Consider the following 21,816-nt stretch of genomic DNA (forward strand, 5'->3'; position numbering starts at 1 on the left):
TTAGGCTGAGTGACACAATTGTCCCATTGGGTATTTCAAACCGTGTTTTTCTCTTTTGCAGGAATTGCATCCCGACGAGATCGACACCGACTCTGCCTACATTCTTTTCTACGAGCAGCAGGGGGTAGACTATGCACAATTTCTGCCAAAGATAGATGGCAAAAAGATGGCAGACACAAGCAGCATGGATGAAGACTTTGAGTCAGATTATAAGAAGTACTGTGTTTTACAGTAAGCAGGTGATCTTCTGGGGACTGTTCTAAGAACGTGAGGGATGACATCCTGAAACTAGCATTTGGTGAAAATGTTACTGAAACAGATAACCTAAGTGTAGGTATTGTACCCTGTGACCTGAAAGCACAAAAAGAAAACCCTAATTAAATAGCAGTTAATATAAAGATAGTATTATTTTGTTCTGTTATCTCACTACATGCTCTAAACATTTCTGATGTGAGACATCAGGCTGAGACTGCCATTGGCCTTTAAATAAAATGGTTTGAGAAAAGCCGACTAGGACCAAATAAGAGCTAAATTAAATAGTCCAGATAAGAGCTAAAGAAAGTAGTGTAGAGTTTACCAACTGTTCTAACAACCCCCTAAGGCTCTCTTTAGGTTTAAGATAATGGGGAAAAAAAATTGTAGTGTTGTCTTTGGACAACACGATATTGCTACCTCTTTTTTCCTGCAGTTTTATTGCATTTTATTGGCAAAACAGGGAAAGCAAGAGAATGAAAAGTGCACAAATTTAAAGAATTAACATCAAGAGTAGGAGACGTTTCCAGTTTTGCCACCACTAATGTGTGTCAGTTGCTTTCTTTCTGCATGTTGGGAGCACAACCAAATCGTCATTTGAGAAGAGACTGATTTCTGCACTGGAATGGTTTATTATAATTGTGTTCTCTCCACGTGTTGGCTGTGCAGATCAACATGTTTCAGGAATGGCTTTTCTGCCTGACGAGTGCTATCTCGAGCGCTTGAGATGCCTCAAGAAGAAACTTCAGGTTGAAGAGAGTAGTTGTGATTACACGCGTGGTGTCTTAAAATGTGCACATTGCACAGAATGTTCCCAGCTTTTGGAAGGAAAGATGCTTGAGCTTATGTTTCATGACTGGTGTTGCTTTTAAATTTGCACTTTTAAAAATCCGTATAATTAAATTCAAAAACATAGTTTGTTTTTGTTGTTGTAAGGGCTCTGGAGTGAATGGCTGTGAATTATCCACTGTGTATTTCAAACAAATGAGAAGCTGTGGCTGTCAGGTAGCTATCGTAGCATTCATGGATGGTTTTTTTTTGTTGGTTTCACAATTTAATGGAGTTTCTTTTTTTCAAAATTTGGTTGCCTTTTCAAGTTTTCTTTTTTGCAACAGGTTATGCATAGACTTGCAATTAGACCAGAATTGCTTTCCATGCCCTTGCAACATGCTCATTTAAGTTAACGGGGTTATGGCATGAAGGGAAAGCATGACTGAGTCTTAACAGAGACTGGAAAAAAGATGGCTGTTTTTTGAGTAGGCATTCTTTAAAAATTTTGACTGTTAAATTGTTTGCGTATTTGAATGAAGATAAAAATTTTGCTCTTTCAGCCTTTTGTTCTTCAGCTGAGTCTAAGCAGCTTACTAATTTTGTCATACATCATCTTCCAAATTCTTTAGCTTTTATATTTTCACTGATAAAATTGATACGTACACGGTTGATCTCTGAAATAAATGTTTGGGTTCATTTTATTGTGTTTTACAAGAATGCCAAACCTACTAGTAAGTTTTCTAATTCCCGGAAGGATCTGAGTTTTATCCATTTAAGAAATTACATCAGCTCATCCTGCTGTCTGCACTCAGGCAAAAACCTCCCTGCCTGTGTTGGAGGCCGTGCCTCCTTAGGACAGCAGGTCAGTTCCAGAGTAAGTATTGTCTTACTGGTGAAGTGTTGCTCCCTATCCTATACGGTCTTTATCTTTAAAGTGGTCTGAACACTGAGACTGAAGAGAAGCAACCATGGCTTGTGAATTTCTAGGTTATAAGCTTTTTCAGTACCCACGTGTCTGCTCCTTCCTACGCAAACTCCATGAAAAGTGAAAGATTTTCAACTGATTTACTTTAAAATGTTTTATTTAAGCAGGTAGCACAATCTACTAATGTTATTTGATCTTCTGTGTTTGTTACATTGGTTGTAATTAATTTTTTAAATTAAATTAATTCATGAATTAGTAGTAAATTTATTAAGTTAACTATTAACTACATTCACTTTGTAAATTATTGTATAAAACTTATTGACAATGCACTGACTTTAGAAAGATGTTAATGTACATAAATACCTTGTAAATAGAATAGTGTTGATGTACTGGAATATGAGCTGTATTAAAAAAAGGTATTGGTAATTGTATATGGAGTGAACCTGTTTATCTGTAACTATATTATTCAAACAAATTAAATACTGTGGATGCAGATGAAGTGTCACTTCTTGCCAGATATTTTTTAATAGCTGTTTTCCTGCTTTGAAGTTTCTGTACTCTTTTCATTCAGCTTAAATGGATTTGTCAATCCAAAAGATTGAAGCGTGTGAGGAAGTGTGCAGCAATTCTTTGCCATTTGTCCAGCACAGCACTTAGTTCTGAGTACCAGGATATTTCAGCTCTTCCAAGTTTTGCTTTTAAGTTATTTTACTTTTCTTTTTCAGAACTTTCTGTTCTGTTTTTTAGAGTTAGTCCATTTAATCCTATTTAAAAGGTGTGCCTGTGTACACGAGAGACAGTGAGACTTTTCCTTCTTAGAAATAAGTCTGAAGAACTAGTGCACTGAACCACGTTAATTCAGCGGTTCTCACCGATTTCTGTGGTGTAATTCTGATGGATCTGGAAGGAGAGCAGAGATGACTTAGAAGCACAGTGGCTGCACATGGGATCCCTGCTTACCTGCACTTGAGAATCCTTCTACAGGTTGATAAAGTGGGGAAAAAAATTAATTGTCTTTTTAAATATTTAATTGCTTAATTGTTGTATGTGTACTTGGACAACTAAAATCTGAGCTGTAATAATTTTACTCCAGCTTCTCATGCTGTGATAAATAAGGCTCCTTTTGAGCTTAAGAGAAAAGTAGGTAAAAAAAAGCTTTGCTCCAAGATGTCCCAGAAAGAATGGGATTGTAAGAAAATCATACAACGATTTGCATTGTCGGAAGGTTTGACAAGAAGTGATGAGACAGATCTTGTAATGGTGTGTGCGGGATGGTTGCTTGCCGCTGGGCCCGGGGCAGCGCCGCCGAGCTCGCAGCCACGCGGCGGCAGCGCTGCCCGCCTCGTCCGCACGCGCAGCGGGAGCTTGCGTCGCGTTGGGCAGCGCGCTCATGGAGAGGGGTGTTGTTAACCTGTTAAAATGAGAAAATAAAGCAAAGGTCATCTGCAGGGGGCATCTTCTGCGGATTGCTTGTGAGCGCAGGGGTGTGCCTCACCAGGGGGAACAATTTCTGAAGTTAAAAGCTTTCATGTTATGGTAGAATCTGGAGTAAATGACACTTACTAGTCCTGCACGTAAGAATTTGTTTAATCGTTCTTGTATAAATGATCAACAGCCGTTTTAGGTCAAGCAGAATTATCTGTTTCTATCAGACAGAAACAGCTCTATCAACATATGGTTTGTACAAAAGACACAGAAGCAAAAGGAAAGATGCAAGTTCAAAAATAAATACAGCGTATACTAACAGGCCGAGGAGTAAAGTGTCTGTACGGCTTCAGCGTAGGTGCCTGGTCGTCTCCAGACAGCAGCTTGCTGAGGAGGAGAACGAAACTGCCGAGTTTGCCAGCAAAGGAAATTCTTTCCTGTAGCTAAAGGAAGTGTCACGCGCTGTAGCACAGGTGGTCATCGCTTCCTCTTGGGGTGTTTTGTAACCGGTTAAGTCTGTAAAATCATGGAATAGCTTGGGCTGGAAAAAAGGAAGTCCTCTGCTCCATCTGAATGCTGGAAGTACACCTCGGCTCACGATTGTAACAGTTCCTCTGTTGTGGCTGTGGTCAACACGGAGGTGATATGTTCGGTTACATTTCATTTTTCTGTACAAGTCATGGCAAGTGCACCACTAAATTGCTTTCTTTTCCAAGCAATTTCTTTAAGCAGGGAAAAATACTTGAATCCATCCTGAATGCCACTTTCTGGTGCTACCTGCAGAAGTAAGATGGAGTTTTATATAAGCAGAGACTAAGAATGGCTTTTTAGGAAGATTTGCTTTGTCATGAGTCCAAAGAACTGTGAGCTTAATGCTAATGGCAAAAAGTCCATGGGAAAATTCTGCATGGGATGCAGGGTTTAGCAAGGTAAATTCTACTGGCAATCTGGCTCATTTGGTACGTTGCTGCTAGAGCAAGCACTTCCCTGCACATGTCAGATCATAACACCAAGTTTTTAAAAAGGAAAGGAAGAGAATACTCTATCTGAGAAAATACTTGGGCTTTTTACTCAGAGCTGATCATGAGATTTCCTTCAGAATCTTTTCCATTCGTGATGCGCATGTTTGTGGATATTATTTTCACGTATGTCTGTGTGTTTTAGCTGTATCCTCCTGCTAGGTTTTAGTTGATGCAAGACTTGGGGCTAACCAAATGGAAAGTCAAAGCTGCAAATCTTTCACTTGGTTGCTGGAGGGACAGCTCCGAGACAAATACACAGGAGTCAGGTCAAAATTGATCTTGATGTTGCTTGGACATGTGTGCTTGCAGATGGATTGCAGTTTGGAAGTAAAACAAGACTGCAGAAAGTGAATCCAGCTCGTTCATGGGACTGCTGAAAAGAGGAAACGGTGACTCCAGTAACTGGTGAGCAGACTGTACCTGAGCTGTATTTTCATCTGAAACTCGTCTACTGTTTACGAAGGGTAAGGCTGATATTTTCTCAGTTGAATCCCTTGTTCAGTACTGTGGTTAATAGTAATGACACTTAGAAAGCAATCTATTTCGAAAGTAAGTGGAATAATGATCCCTTACGTGCATGAAGCTTTTGCGCTCGGAAGCAGTGCTTTTGAAACAAGGAGCTGAAGGTACGTCATGTACGGTCCCGGTGTACTGATGTGTTCCTGCTGCTGCTCCTACGTTTACCAGTGTTTGCTCACGTATTTTCTTCTTGATTGTACATAGTGTAGAGACATTTCCTCTGAGCAGACACTGACTATATGAGACTACGATTATAATCACGCTTTCTTCCAAAAAGGAAGTAAATCTTGTGGAGTTGGCAGCTGGACCAAAGTCCACAGTAAGCTGGTCTATCAGGAGTCACATATCGCTTGGGGTTGTTTGTTTTTCGAATGTTTCCAAAAACAGTGTAGTTATGTTTAGATGGAAATGAACTATTGTTCTTATTTTATGGCCCTTCAAGAAGCTAAATGGATATTTAACCGAGGATTAGCACGCATTGTTATCACCAGGGATGATGGCAGGGAAGCTGATGTCTCTGGCAATGAAGTCATCCCTTGCTATGCTTATCAGCTGCAACTGGAGCACTTGTGCAGCGTTAAATGATGACACTTGCTCAAAGCAGTCGTCTTTACTGCCTGGTGGTGGATTTTCAGAGCATTCACAGTGGTCGTTCTTCACAAGTGATGCAAATTCCACAGTGTCATTTGAGTCATTTGTGCATTTTCAATGTCGAAAAATTAATTTGCATCACAAAATATGACCTATAGTTACTCCGATCATTAATTTCCTCTATTAAGGCTTTTAGGTATTGAAAACGCAATTAAAAAAACCCCTAAAAATTCTAATTGCCAAACATGTTCATACGTGCTGTTTTCAGTAGTAAAGCTTTTATTGATTCAGAAATGTACCAAGGGCCATTAAATAGATGAAAGGATCGTGTCACTGCCAAAAAAACCTGCAGCCATTTTCTGCTGTTGAGTGCTGTTTACTTCCCAGATCAAAACAGTACGGGTTTCAGATGAGGACTGTCTGAAGTGAGCAGAGCCCTTTTTGTCAGAGCGGAGCCACTGCGATAGGAGCTGTGCTGGGACTTTGCCCACGTACCTCTATGTGTGTCCGAAGCGCTAAAAAGAACTGGCCTACACTTGCAGGTGGTAGTTAGGTAGCCTTCCTTTAAACCTGGAGTAAATTCTGTGAACTGAATGGCTTTTGGTCTTTCTCCTGGGAGCAGGAGAGAGGCAGCAGGGAAAGTACCTTCTTATGCAAAAGCCTCTTCTTTCCCCCAGCGTGATGGGAGGCACGGGTGCACTAACTCCTGCCGATGCTCTGCTACCAGGAGGAGCTGGCCACTGTCACTTCCTCCAAAATCGTGAAAGCCCAACTCCAGAAGTATTTTTCGTCTTCACCCGATTGTTTGCATCTGTTCTGGAGCTGCTGGTTATGGTCGGAGTGTATCGTCCCGTTCCCTGCGGTTGGCACAGGAGACTCTGTCGCTGATTTTCTCCATATCATGGATTTATGCATTATCTACAGATCGGTGCCATTACGTGGCCTGAGAAAGCCCCGGGACTGCGGGCAGAGCTGCCCCGCCTGGCTGCGGCCCCACGGGATCAGCGTGTGCATGTATTGACTGCAGCTTTTGCTACACTTTTTCCCTTAGGTCTAGTAAATTGAAGCAAGAAGTTAGTAAAATGCAGTCATCCATGCTTGCTGATTTATCGTTTCAGGAAAATAAAAACCTGACAGAAGCTTGGAAGATGGTGCCTTTTGTTTGGGACAAGCCTCCAACTTCCTTGTTAATGTGTAAAAGATTTCCTGTTTGTGAAAATTAAAAGCTGTGTTTGATAAGGTCCCTTCAGCAAAATCATCCACAAAACAGAAAATATATTAAGGATGCTTAGGGATGTAATAGAAATCAATTTTTTCTGACCGTATTTGTAGAATCTAGAAATGCTTTTCTCACTGGTGGTTGCTCACTTCCCGAGTCTCAGTAGCTCACAAAAACTAAACCAGATGGGTGACATCCTGCCTATTTTATCATATAGACACACAAACTCAAGATTTTCGTTATTTGGAGATTAATTAATGTTTATGATTGAGACAGACTTTATCAGTTTTCCTAGTTTTTGCAATTTAGTCCTTTTGTCTGGACAAACAAAGCTGATAGGCTCTGCGGAGAGAGAACCAGGCAGGGTGTCAGGGTGTCCCTAGGACCTGTCGTAAGCTCCTGTAATTGTTCATCTAAAGGCACAGCTGAAAGAGACTGGAAAATCGGGTTTAGTCCTTTATTAAGATTTCATGAAAAGTAAATTCAAGACTGAAAATCACAAGGAAAGTATCTGTTAATTTGTTAAACTGCAGTTAATCATTGTGCTTTAACGCCATCAGTTGCTGGCAGCGTTTGCATCTTGCATGGCAGCGTGGTGGTGATGCCCCCGGAACAAGCAATGGGCATAAAACCAACCCAAGCTGCTTCCCTGTGTGTGTTCAAGTCTGGGAGAAGTGCAGAGACAACAGAAGCATGAGTGGATACTCATTTTAAGACTGAAAAAAGAGAAAAGAGTGTCCATTTGTACAGAGACACATCCAGCAGACTCGTTCTGTTAGGTGTTAGCGTAGAACACAAACAAGGAAAAATAATGGCGAAATGCAACTTTCATTTGTATTTGGGATCATTCCAGACAGATGCCTAACAGTGAGATGCTTCCTTTGGAAGGATTTGAAGCTGCGGTCCTACGGTGCGTTTGCAGTTGGATTACCGCCGCGTTGGCTTCCGTCGATGTCATTACTTGCTTTCCCGCCCGCGTTCGGGGGCAGACGAAGGGATCGCATGATTTCAGGGAGCGGCGTGGGGTTTTGCTGGCTAGCAGCGCTGTGTCTGATGCCCACCAGCAGCTCTTGAGAACTCTCGGACTCTGACATTCTCCTTAGTCTTTAGACATAATCCATCACCGCAGTGCTGGTTGCAGCCGTTCATGTCTCCTCTCAGTATAAAACAGTAAAAGCAGAGCGAAGGCAGCTGAATCTCCTGTCCCACCTTACCTGACTTGCTGAACCTCGCTTGCTAACTCTGTATTTAAAGATCGGGACTGCAGAGCAGACCAATGTCCCTAGGTGGGTCGCGTGCTGCTTTTGTTTATCAGAGTTCAAGTAGTTCCATTTGCTGCAAAAAAGATAAATCCAGCAGCAGATGCTTCACAGCCTTTGTGAAAGTGTTTGTCTGATCTCTGCAAATAGGGGACTCCTTGTACTCAGTGAAGCAGTATTATTTATCTTAGTACTGCTGAGATATTTTTCAGCATGAAGTTTTTATTGGGTGCAAAGTACAAATGAGAGGATAGCTCCTTGAGCTCTTGGGTGAGATGACTGTGCTTTCTGGTTTTTGGAAATACTCATCCAGCCTGCTCTGCACCTTGCCGCTTGGACATTTCGCAGGAGGCTGTGCCTCCGTTCTGTGTCACATGCCAAGAGAGTGTGTTTATCCTTTTCCCAAAAGCGGGAAGCACGGGGAGCTCGTGGTGGCCTTACCACTGCAGATCTCATTTCCTCTCCTGAAAGAGCAGATGCATTTCCCTTTCACTCAAACTGAAGGGATCAGGGTTGGCTTATGCCATCTGGCTTTTCTGCGGAGTGGAACATAGACTTAATACAAACGAAATAATAACATGGGGTATAGTTTTGCATAGAACTATAGAATCATAAAATAATTCATGTTGGAAGGAGCTTCAGGAGTTGATCCAGCCCAGCCTTCTGCTCAAAGCAGTGTCGGCACTGAATTTGGGCATGCCTTAATGCCTGCAGACACACTTGATTTTAAAAAAGTAAAATTAAAAAAAAAAAGATTTAAAGAAGTTAAATGCAGATATTTTCCTTTCTGAAATACCTTCTTCTTACTTTGGTTTGTCAGTATTCTGTAACAGCCAGGTCATCTTATCTAGGCTTGCGGATCTTGTCAGCAAGTACGTATCTTCCTCTTGCTGACTTTTCTATAGTTTTTTATTTCCTTAAGTTATCTTGCAACTTAGTGTCTTTACACCATCCATTCCAGAGCTTTTTTGGCCTCAAAAGGTAGAAGAAAGGATCTAAACTGACAAATAAATTGGAAAGGTGGTGGATTACATGCTGGCTACGTTTGGAGTCAAAGAAATAGTTTGAGGCAACAGCCTTAGCTCAGTCTGAACGTCAGGGAGAAGTCTGGCCGGGTATTCCAGTAGCTCTGGGTACGTGGGTAATCTTGTTTAAAATCTGCTGAAATGTGATATAGAGAGCACAGTGTTCATCTAAACCTTCTGTATGTTGAGCATGGAGTGGCTGAGATGGTCTGCAGATTAAAAATTGTCCCCTTGCTTAACGCAGCATTTTGATGAAGAAAATATTTATACATGTTGTAAATAAACCTTGGCCTTACAATGAGAAACTGCAGGAAAACTGCAGAGTGCGTGTTAGCTAAGAGCTGGGCAACAACAAAGGGAAGCTGCTGCTTCAGCGCCAGGAACAGGACCCACCACCACCAGTGGCAATTAAGAAAGCCTTCCAAACGATGTTTGTATTGCGATGTTTGGAGTAACGGGACAATGCAAGGAACAATGTGATTACAGAGATCTGGCCCTGCCGTTGTTAGGCAGATCCCTCCTCCGAAGCGCTCCGTCGGCATTGTGACCGCTCTCGGTGCCAGTGCCACGCGGGAGCGTGCCACGGGGAGAGCAGAGCAGACGGGATGTGGGCAGGACGGCTCGCCCGAGGCGGGGAGGAAGAGTAGGGAGGAAGAGCTCAGCCGTGGGGACTGGATGAACCTATGGCGATGTGGCCTCAGAGTAAACTAGAGATGAGGACAGCGAGCTCAGCAGGAGCCAGCGGAGTGTCCTGCCAGCGAGGAAGGTGAAGAGCACCCAGAGCCTCGTCAGCTGGAGCCGCGCTGGCGGACGGGTGGAAGTGATCATCCCCCCTGCTCAGCGCTCGTCGGCCCCATTGAGAGCGCAGCGTCTGCTTCCCCAAGGCCCTGGTCAAGGCAGGTCCCTGCCAGGTCCTCCTTCTCTGGAGATATTCAAGACCCGCCTGGACGCGGTGCTGTGCAGCCTGCTCTGGGTGACCCTGCTTGGGCAGGTTGGACTGGGTGACTCACAGAGGTCCCTGCCAACCCCCGCCATTCTGTGATGCTGTGAAGGCAGACAAGGAGGCAGCTGCAAAGGTGGTGCGAGGCAAGAGCGTGGAGACGACAGACAGAAATAGAAGTAAGGTACAAGGAGAAACTTTTTCCCCACGAGGGCAGCGCAGTGGTGGGATAGGCTGGTACCGCAGCTGGGAATTTCTGTCCCTGGAGGCTTCCAAGATCCGCCTGGATGGACCCCTCAGCTGCGATGGCACACCCACCCTGCCCTGAGCTGGAGGCCAGGCTAGAGACCTCCGAGGGCCCCTCCAGCCCGAATCCTCCTGCAGTTTGGGCTCATTTCCAAACTCACAAGGGTAGAGCTGGCTGAATTCTTGAGCTCTGCTGTTCCGATATCCACACAGCACTTCAGAACACATTTCAATGCTCCCTCTAGATGCTGGAGGTTTTCTTCTGTGATCCACCAGCAAACAGAGCAGAAAGTTAGTTTAATTTTTGTTAGATGATGTTTTCCTTTTGATAGGGAGTATAAAACCCCTTTGGAGACTTTCCAATCAAAACCATTCACATCACTGTATCGGCCGGTTTCTTCAGGAGGCAGGGAAGGAGTCTGCAGAGGAAGTCCCAGATGAGGCACACTGGCCGTTAGCGCACGCTCCTGTTCGTGACCTTGCTCACGAGCACGTGAGCTGTAAATGCTTGCCTGCCATGTGGCTTTGCCTTTTCATCTTCAGGTTTGATTATAAAAATGTTCCTGTTTAAAAGGCACACGCAAGGGAATAAATCTCTGGGCCTGGTGCCTCTGAGAGCGTCGGCAGCCCCAGTATTTAACTGGTAACAAAGAGAATTTTAGTGGAAGTTTTTTGATAAAAAGTTGGCAGCTTATCAGAGGGCGAATTTGACCATGATATGTGAACAAAGATGTCGCATAGGGTGTTTAGACTGCTTACCTCTCCCTGTAATTCTATTGCTTTAAATAATAATGAATGAAATATAAGCTAGAATACGCTTGCCTTCAGTGTGTATGATATTTTCAATTAGTGACTCGATTAAAGAAGTTGTTGAATTTTGCTTTTAGCATAATTCAGGTATTTGACTGTTTAATGCGACGCGAGGCAAACTAGCAGCAGTTTAAAGTCATGAGAATTAAGAGTGACCTGAAGACTGATTAGCTTTTAACACAAAATCCGTAGGGATAAGAAGCTTGGACCGTTGTTTAACCTGTTTGATTTCACTGGGACAGAAACGCTGGCTATATTTTAAAGTTGCCTTCTCTTTCATCTGAGTGGCAGGCGGTCCAACCCAGCAAAAGGCAAGTTGAGTGTGAAGAAGGGTAAAGTTCAAATAAATAAATAAAATAGATGAAGAATTGATTAAAGGAAGGTGAAGGATAGAACACAGATGTGAGTATCCCCTCCTAATATGTTTCAGTCTTCGCTGGGTTTGGCCTTGCTTCCTTTAACTGCTGGGCTTTGATGTTGCAGGGTGGAAAGCAGAGCCTACTCTGCCTCAGCTTTTGTGTTCCAGGCAGCATCGACCCTTTGTCTGAGGAGGGCTCAGGCAGGTTATAAATCTGTAACATTGCACTTCACCTTTTGTGTCTTGCTTAATGACCTTTTAGAAATAAATGCAGAGTAGCTGAAGGGAACAGTATCAGCGATGGAAAAGCTGACACGTACGCAACCTGAGCTCTGATTTTTCAGATTGCTCCAGTCTGTTAAACAAAACTTCTTTTTCTTTGCTCTGTGATTAAAAACAAAAAAAAAAAAGAGGGAAAAAGGGGACAGGGGGGCGTTTTCTTAGCTGAGTTCTCTGTCCTGTAATTCAGCTTACTGAAAGTAAACTCCTTACTGGAAAAATGCTGCAGAGTCACCAGCCTAGAGAAAGAGGCTGCAGTCATTCAAACACGGACACAGATGCTCCGCACAAATATCTGCCCGCTTGTTCTCGGACGTCTGTGGACAGCTGTTGATTTAAAGGGCTTTCGCAAGAGCCATTGGAAATGGCACTGTTTATTTCCCTTGCATAAAAATGATCATTTAAGAGTCTCATCAGGCTCTTTTTCTGTTTCCCACAGTACTAAATTTAACGTAAATATCCTTGATATGAAAAAATAGATGATAACTTTTCTGTAAATACACAAAAAACATACACTATTCCAGAGGAGTGTCTCACTATGAAACGTTCTCCAGATGAATGAGAGGAAAACTGAAGTTTCCCACCACTTCAAACCGGTACAATAATTTATTTTGGTGATGATTATAATGGCTATTTTGGATTCGGGTGTACAATAGTGAAACACTGACATTATTTTCTTTTGTTTATGCACTTTACTTAAAATAAGAGATTACTCCAAAGGAAGCTATGTGAGGAAGAATACTTGCAGAGAGAGGCCGGATTTACTTTGGCTGGCGGTCCTGGCCTATCGGCTAGAGAACGACCTGCAGAATTTACAGAGACCCGCAACCTGCTTACAGTTGCCTTTTAACGCAGAACGCCTACCCTCACTGAACTGATGGACACTGACAAGCCCTTGCAAGCTGTACCAAATATTTTCCAGTATTTATACTACTTCGATCCCTCCAAAGAAGGGGAATGCCAAAACCAGAGGTTGTTGCGGACAGGTCACTTGTACCATTGGTAGTTTTTCCACGTCCACAGTTGTACACCCTGGCTCAGAGTGAATAGATCGCAAGTGAACCAGTTTTCCAGTGGCCTCATAGCCTTTATTTCTGCCAGGGTTCGTGAAATGGTTGGTGCTCTCTGTTCTCACAGTTTAACTGAAAGCCTTGCGGTTCGCCTGTGGTTCTCCTCGAAGCCCCAGCACTCTGGCAAATGTTATAAGGTCAGTCTGAAAAATGCATTCGATGCTTTAACTTGGCACAGCACCCGATGCAGCCGCTAGCAGGGTGACTGCAAAGCTCTGCCCTCTGCTTTTCAGGAGTTCATACCCTTCGTATGCTACATGGCTGTGTGAGCTTGTGAGTGCTGTGTTGTACCCTATATGGGACTTTATTTCTTTCATTAGGGCTCTAACTGAATTTTTGTTACAGAAGAGTAGTATTTCCATCTAGTCTTTGCAGTTATCTGCTGGAGAGACCCTCACATGACAGGTTATTCCCTGGCTGTGCACTTCAGTCTATTAGCTTTGTACCTTTGGCCTTTACAGAGATGATTCTGCCAGGGTCACAGATTGACGCTATAAATCACTTTTATTTGATTTGTAAAAAACATCCTGCTTGAACAAATAGCGTTCCAGATTGATTTGGGTTGAAGTGGTGTGGATGCCTAGAGCCCAAGTGCCTGACTCTGGACACACAAGCAGTGGAGAGCAGCTGTCTAGACAAGAGGTGGCTGGTGGGGAGCAGTGCCGTTCCGTGTGATTTACAAAGCGGCCCTTGAATTCCTTGCTTTTCTGCGAGTCTCTGGTAGCGGCGTTGGGAGCCCACCTTTGGGACCCCAGCACGCCGGGCTGCATACTGGTAAAAAAGTCAGGCTCCCATCACAGTAATAAGTCTCACTAGCTATGAGCGTTGGATTCGCTGTCTTCTGCCCCAGTGAAGAGTGAAACTTAAATATGAACTTCAAATAATTTCTAATGGAAATTGTTACAGATCAATTTAAAAAAAATTGCTGTTATAGTAGTTTATGTAAAGGACAATTTCTTCCAGTCTGGCTTGCTATTTATCTTTATCTTTTTGAACAAAAACTTGATTTGGGTCAATTTTTGCCCCACTTCCCCAACTCGCTGTCCTAGAACATCTTGCAGAGAGCCAATGAGCCGACAATTGATGAAGCCACATTGTTCTACCATGACAAGACACACAGGAGCAGCAGGCTGGGTTTGTGGAATGCTGCTAGCGTCCCAATTTACAATCTGCATCTAGTAAATACTATTATGAATATCTTATTTATATGTGATTGAGTCTTTCAGCTACAGGTGAAGGTAGCTACCTGCTCCTAAAACTCTACCTTTCCTTCTTGTGTACAGTGTATATTGTGTGTATATATATACAGTATATATAGTGTACATGTAGTGTGTATATATATATATACAGTGTATATTACAATATCTTCCCTGTATCTTGTACCTTTCTACGTTGTAGAAATGTACTTGCCATTTCCTTTTATTTGATGTGATACTGCTTCCACTGATGTGTGTGTGTATGCCTTTATCTAGGTGCATACAGAAGTCTGGAGTCTTGCGAATGTCTTCTGTCTGTTTAATCTTAGTTCCTGTAACTCCTCCAACGTGCCGGGAAAGACATAATTCTAAGAGTCAAGGGCTGTATTACGTTGCTGGTTTGCTCATAGGAAAGACTGGTAAAGCTGCGTTTTGCTGTGTGCCACTTCAACCATGCTGGGATGGCTTAAAAAAAACCAAGGGAGAAAAGGAGCAAGGGATGGGAGGAGAAGAACCTACTGTCTTTCCAGTATTAGAAATAATGTTACTGATGGTGGAGTACTGTTAGAAGTCCTCAGTGACGGTCAGATTCCTCTTAATAAGAACAAACGGCGCTGTTTATCAAGAACATGCTGCAAGGAGTTCCTTATAAAAATTGTTAAATACAAATTCTAACCCAGGAGTGTTAAGAGCATTGGTATAACAGCGCTGCCTTTTCTTAAGCTCCTTCCCAGGTCAGTCTGAAGAGAAGAAAAACAAACATACAAACCACCAGGATTAGGATCAGGTGCAGAAAAGCAGACTGCTGCTGGCCAGGCTTTTCCAGAGCGTGCAATGCAGAGAGCATGGTACCATGCTGTACGGAAAATTATCTATTTACCACAGAGTATCCTGGGGTAATTGAATGCCGTGTAATGAGGGCGCAGGATGTGTTAATCATTCCGTTTCGGCTTTCTTGACAGGAACTTGGCAGTAAGTTACAGCAAAGCAGGCACTGATACCAAAGTTTTTATTACCACTGCCTATGCTTCTGGCAGATTTTATTGTTGTACAGTTCTTCCTCATCTTCTAAATGGAGAAGCATGTTGTGCTGTCGCTTCTATAGGCTCTGCTGGGGACAACTATTGCAAAATATCTTTTGTAAAGTTTTACTTTCTCATGTGTCGGGGTTTTTTACCATTATCTCAGTCTTTTTTTGTTATTTTTTTAAGCCTCTATTTAGTCTGTTCAGGCAGTTGAAAACCCTAGGCAGCTCTGTCTTCTGGAGAAGACTTACTTAGCCATGTACGTCTTAGTCAAAGGCAGGGAAACGAGCTGTTGGAAGAGCTAATTTCATCTTGTATAGCTAGCTGTGCGTGCTCTTTTTCTTTTGTGAGTGACAGAGGTGATTCTGTGTATGCTTCTGTTGCACGGCCCCTCTGTAAGCTGCCGGTGTGTGTTGCCTGGCGTTAGCAAAACGAGCCACCAGGTTTCACCAAACCAACGTCACTTTCTTGAGGCTGAGTCTGTTGCTGAGGTCATTCGGTACTTGCTGAGGAATGCTCGGGCGTGATTTTTTTCTTTTTAATAAGCTTTATATGAGGTATTTGTAAATCATGAGCTGTGGATTGCCTGTTGTCCTACCAACTCTGCTCTGTCACAATCTCAAAACATTCCTATGGTTGCAGCAGACACTGCCCTGACTTTTTAAATGCATTCCCGTGTAATCTGAATGTTTGTGTTTTATGAGCTTTAATAGCTGTTTTTTAAAATATATCAAACTTGTTCCATAACATGTGCATTCATATCTGTGGGACCATAAACCCGTACTTCCCGTTTATCCTCTGGCACTGCAATATTAACAGTCGGGACAATAGAAACCCATTTTGGGCTTTTTTTAGGAGAGGGACACTGGAGTGCTTTGAGCAGTGCTTGGGAGACACCAGGTTCTCTGCCAATCAAACTGTTGTAAACCATGAAAGTAAATGGAGCTTTGGCAATTTCTCTGCTTACAACCTGCTTCATAAACTTCATGTGAGCACTCTATACACAGAGACACTCCTTGGACTGGGGCTGTCCCGACGCCCAGTTCCCGAAATGTTTGAGCTGTATCAACGATTTGGAGCAGTGAAATTCTCTGAGGACACGGAAATGGCTGGCGAATCCTCCCTTTTACCACATGTATGTGCAATGAAGAGCTGCACAGAGCCAACCGGCCGCCAGCCTCAGAGCATTTCAGCTGACGGGGCTGGAGGAAGGCTTCAGCACCTCGGTGCCTGACTTTGTCTCCTTACCCTGCTCTCTGCAGCAGCAGCTTTCCTTTACCTTAGGAGCTGACTGTTTTTCTCCCAGGATTATTCACAGGTTCAGCAGTAACTCTTGGGTTCCAGGACACAAAACATTACGTTTCACTGCGTGTAAAAAAGCATTTTGTGTAATGCTGAGAGTTTCATGTACAACAAACTCCATTGACTCTAGATTTTCAAAGATACAGCATTCTTGACAGAAAATGACTATGATTTATTTAGGACTTAATCTCAACATCAGCGAAATGTACAACTTCTGCCTTCCTTTCCCTCTCTGAAATTCTTCATAACCACACATATCTGGAAACTAATCAATCAAGACCTTTCTCCTACGTGCTGGGAACAACGAGTAGTCTTAGTAATGTGGGAAGTGAATGGGTGTTTGCATTGTGAAGGTAATTTCAGTTGATGGAAACTAATATAGTTTTGCGAAGTTCTCTTCATACTATAAAAAGAAAGGGCGTGGAAAAGTTTAGCCAGGAGAAGATAGATTATAAACAAACAAAAGCCGTAGTTATTAAAATAGGGTCAGCTGTTTGGATTTTTTTAATCACAGTTGTGTTTGAGTACTAGATGTCTAAATCATTTCAGAAGATATTAATAGGTAAAAGATAATAAAATCACCCAAACAGATTACAATCTTGTACCTTTTATGTACCTTTTATAATAGAACTTTAAATGCAAATTGCATTCAACTGCAAGAAGGGAAATAATGTCCCAAAGGCATTTTAATTAATTGCTCTAGTTAATTACAGTCATAATTTTACTTGTGTGACTGACTACAATCAGGTTTTATGGGTGTACATGGATTTATTTCTGAGACTAAAAGCCCCAAACAGCAGGGTATTTTTAGGAAGTGTATTTGAACTTCATAATGAAAACTGCATGTTCCCGTTCTCGGCAGTTGGCTTGAAGGAGTTGTGTCAGCATTCAGAGTTTGGAGGGCATCGAGAAGAAAAACTGCCCGGCTTTACCCAGCCTGGCTGGGAAGGTCACTATGGCCCCGCTGACGCTGCGCTGCTGCTCGTGCTCCCCAAGCCATCGTCTGCCGTTCATCCTGCCATGGGCACCAGACTTTGCGTCGGTGGCCCGGAGGTGTTCACAGAATCACAGAATCACAGAATGTTGGGGGTTGGAAGGGACCTCTGTGGGTCACCCAGCCCAACCCCCTGCCGAAGCAGGGTCACCCAGAGCAGGCCGTAGAGGACCTTGTCCAGGTGGGTCTTGAATATCTCCAGAGAAGGAGACTCCACAACCTCCCTGGGCAGCCTGGGCCAGGGCTCCGTCACCCTCAGAGGGAAGAAGTTCTTCCTCATCTTCAGACAGAACTTCCTCTGCTTCAGTTTGTGCCCGTTGCCCCTTATCCTGTTACTGTGCACCACTGAAATGAACTTGGCCCCATCCTCCTGACACCCACCGTGCAGATATTTATAAGCATTTCTAAGGTCCCCTCGCAGCCTTCTCTTCTTCAGGCTGAACAAGCCCAGCTCCCTCAGCCTCTTCTTGTGGGAGAGATGTGTTGGCCAGCTGCACCGGTGGGGTCTGGAAATGTCACCCCCATTTACTGGAGCTGCTGGTGTGGCGCATCGCAGCGGGCTCCTCAGCCAGCCCGCAGCAGGTCTGGAGATGCAGTGCTTGCCACCATGTCTCTGCCACCTGAAGCCCTGGGGCTACACTACCTTAAATGTGGTGGGGAAGGCAGCACGGGGCTGTTTTGTTCTCCGAGATGGGGCTTGCGGCAGGTGCCTGCAGCGAGGGGGTTGCCAGGCTGCTTGGGCTCCCCTCAGCCTGACGGGAAGGGACCCTCGCAAGATGGCGGCCAGCGGCGGGCGAGGTCTGTGGGTGCCCAACCCCTCGCCTGTCACCACTGCCGTGCTGAGAAGGAATTTTTCTCTTTTTTTCTCCCTGACCTTTTTCCTTTCAGGTCACTTTAAGTGGCAGGGCTGCCCCGCGTGGAATTTGACCCTGACTTTGGTGGCAGCGGGTGCTGCAGCCCGCCTGCCCGCCATGCCACCATGCCCACCTCGGAGAGGCCGCAGCCCGGCCGCGCTGCCGCTCCTGCCGCCTGTCAACAGCGAAGCGGTGAGTCAGCCCCGTCTGCAAAGGAGATCGTAGATGGTGAAAGAACACTGAGGAAAAAAAAAAAGGTACACAAGGGTTTACCAGGCTGAGCACTGCCCTGGGGTACGGATGCCTCAGACGGGCATCCTGGGGGTCTCGGTGCTTCCTCATGGGTGCTTTCCCTCGTGCTGGGAGAGATGCCTGCGTGAGGCTCTGGAAGAAGTAGCTGAGAGATGCGGCGTATGAGCTGGGTGGGGTTTAGATGCTTCTTGTGGAAGGATCCCGTGGGACTGTGGTCATCCACGTCGTCCCCTGTGTTGGCGGGGAGTGGCTCGTCCAGCCGGGCAGCGTGGCAGGAGGCTGCCAGCCTCGGATTCCTCGGGTGTGTTTCTTCAGTGCATCTCAGCTAGATTTTTACTGGCTTTTCCAGAGATAGATACACATTGATTAACTAGTAAATCCTGAATTTCCATTTTTTTTAAAATGTCTATATGATTTTCTCCTATATGAAATGTTTTCCACAGCCACCTCTGTGGCTACCATGACATTTTTAATGTCATCGACAATTCTCTAAATCCCAAGTCATTCGTAGTGCTTACTGGAAGAAAATCACCACGTCCACTTGTAATGCTATTGAAGAGAGCCTCGCGTCTCCAAGCATAATCATTTTTCATATAATCATTTATAGGATAATTTAGGTTGGAAAAGACTTTTAAGAACATCGAGTCCAGCCTGATTTTTGTCATGGAGTTTTATCTCCCATGCAAGGTGCAGTGGGAGGCAACAGGCCTCCCCTGTCTCTGGCTCAGGGGCGGCTGACCTTCCACCTGGTACTAACAACACGTTTATTAAACTTCAAAACCAGCCTGGGAAGCTAGGTAGGCTTCTCCGTCTCTTTTTTTGACTACAGATGCATGGAGGATATTTTACATAGATTTGCTATAGGACATCTGTTTAACAGGAAGGCTGCTGGCTGTGTTGGTAAATGCTGTCTTCCCTGTGAAATCCACTTCTGAACGGGCAAGGGAGGAAATGAAAAAGCAAAAAGCGAAATCCTTTTCTCCAAGTGGTCATGGAAAAATAATTCTGTGCAGAAGAAAAGTGCATTTTGAGCTCGTGTTTGTCAGCAGGAGGAGCTGAGCTGACAATGAAGATGGCAAGTTTGTAGACACTGTAAATATCTTTCTTGTGAGTAATGGCTAGGTTTCCTTGTCTCTTTCTGCTTCCTGAGAAAATATTTTGCTGAAAACATATTGTATTAGGATTTTTTTTTGCGCCTGCCCCTCCTGTCGTCCTCCCTGCTCCCCGGCTGACTGTCCGATGGCTGTGGTGGGAGTGAAGCTGGGCCTGAGTTCATACGGCAGATCTGTTCCCTCACCTCTCGGACCTCTGAAGGCTTGCACTCAAGTCAAGGTCTGATGCAAAGCTGGAAAAGGATTGCTTTTTGGATGCATTGTACCACACCATGTGATCTCAGCTCGGTGTATTTCTAGAGACAGGGAGGACCTGCTGAAGTCTGGTGAGTCCCTCGCTGCTCTTCAACCTTACAGTGAATGGACTCTGCCACGACGGCCGTTACAGGCAAACCCTAAACCAAAATGCAAACTGCGTCTGAAGGACAGAGTTCTCATAAGCAAAGCTGCACCCAGATGTTGATAAACTCCCAGAATGTTTTGGTCTTTGCACTCTTGAAAGCAATCAGTTCATACCTCTGGTTTTCTGCAGTCCAAATGCCAGTCTGCCCCTGACTTGATTCAGACTGGCAAAGCCCCTGCTTGTCTTTTTTGCTTTAAGCTGAAAACGTGCATCTCTAGTGAATTTTAGTTTCCACTGCTGTTTCTGTTTCTATTGTATTCCAGTTTTCAGTCACAGAAGCTAAGCAGTCTTCAACTCCGGCTCCAGCATATGTGAAATGTATTAGCAAAGTTCTGTGCTAACTGCTCTGTACGTGGGAAAATGCTGCTCTTTCTGTGTCTTGCTAAATACCTCTGCCTCCCCTCCCTGTCACCCCGTCCCCCCGCCCTTTCCTGTATTATCACAGCTTGACTTTTACTTCTTCAGGAGTTACTGTTGTTTCCTAGTGTCTTCGCAATATGAGAAGTTTCATGCCAAATGAAACGTAGCCACCATTCTTGAAAATCTACTCCTGAAGCTACCTGTGCAACAGCAAATTACTTTTCCATAGCTATCTTCACAAAAGAAAACCAAATGTCCCACTTCAAGCCTTCCTGTCTTTTATTGTTTTTTTTTTTAAATTTGATAGCTTTTGCTATAGATTTGTATTGATTTACTGCATCAGTGCCAGTCCTGTAACTGTCACGTCCTGCACCAGAACAGAATGTGTCTGCCTGGTTGCAAAAAGGTGCCTCCGACAAAGAGCAAATTGAACTAGATCATTGACACAGATGCAGATTGTAACATTTCCCTTTTCCTTGTTGGCATAAAATTCAGATTTATTCAGTAAAAATGGTCATAATTGTTTATTCAGATGTTGTTAGTGCTAAGGTTTGTGCGGAAGACTGCTGACAGAGGACAAACCCTCTTTTCAGCAGATTTTTTTTTTCTTCCTCCTAGTTATGTTTTAATGCATTTCATAGTAAACAAGATCCTCCCTCATTGTAAGGAATTGCTGTAAATGCTGCTCTTTGTCCACGTGGTAAACTGAGGCACTGCCTTGTGAAGCATTGCCCCTGTGAATCACTATCAATAAATGACAGGAGACCCACATCCTCTGTAGCTTCTTCCAATCCTCCTTAAGAGAGCTGCCTATGAAATGAGACTCACTTCATGAATTTAGTAATTAATAAGAACGGAGAGGGATTGTGGGCTCTTACACACAGTCCCAGCAGAGACAGGGGGCTTTTTTAGTGCAGAAGGCGTGTTTCTTGGTGGAGGCAATCTGAGGAGTATTCACGTTGCTGGTCTGTAAAACAGGAGCTCCCAAGCCCACAGGACTTTTGTGTATGATTGATAGTGCTGTTTACTGTGTTGTTTGTAAGTCTTGAAAGAGCAAAAAAATGTGAGCCTTTCAGAATTCTTCCATTTATTACGTCTCGTAAAACAGCCTGAAAACAAAGCATCTTTCCTCTTAATTTCTTGCTGCATTCTGTTTGTGGGATGGTGAGGGATATGATGGACATAGCTAGCAAAGAGATGTTCAATAGGTGGATAAGTAGGCACTGTTTATCCTGGTTAACTAACTAGCCACGTGTTTTTTGCAGAGGTGAAGTTCCTCCGGGTAACTCCGCAGTGCCCTGTCCTTCGTTGTAAGCAATCCGCCTGTCCTCTCCCTGACGCGCTGGGTGTGTGTGCCAGCTCTGCTGAGCATGGTGCCATACTCACAGCAGTTCTTCTCTGTGCAGCTAATACCCAGGTGACTCACGCGAAACAGAATCTCCAGATAACATCCAAAACATCCCAATGTACCGCCAGTCCCTCCCTTCTCTCCCCCCCTCCCCACGCAAACCCAACCCTAAAAAGTGTGAAGAAAATAAGAGAAAAAAGTTACATTCCTTTTCTGAATGAGTGCTGTGTGGACTCTCCTCCAGCAAGGACAAAAGAAA

General features: G+C 44.0%; 1 protein-coding gene across 5 annotated transcripts in view; it reads left to right on the forward strand.

Moving 5' to 3' along the window:
* Nucleotides 1-2,435, forward strand: part of USP32 (ubiquitin specific peptidase 32) — a 79,181-nt gene extending 76,746 nt beyond the window's left edge. For all 5 annotated transcript variants that reach the window (XM_075440119.1, XM_075440121.1, XM_075440117.1 and 2 more), the window contains one exon: nucleotides 62-2,435. In XM_075440119.1, coding sequence (XP_075296234.1) covers nucleotides 62-235 — 174 coding nt within the window. In that variant the 3' untranslated portion in view covers nucleotides 236-2,435. The remainder of the gene's footprint in view (nucleotides 1-61) is intronic.
* Nucleotides 2,436-21,816: the final 19,381 nt, after the last annotated feature.

The sequence above is a fragment of the Opisthocomus hoazin genome, chromosome 20, assembly GCF_030867145.1.
Source record: "Opisthocomus hoazin isolate bOpiHoa1 chromosome 20, bOpiHoa1.hap1, whole genome shotgun sequence".
NCBI lineage: Eukaryota > Metazoa > Chordata > Aves > Opisthocomiformes > Opisthocomidae > Opisthocomus > Opisthocomus hoazin.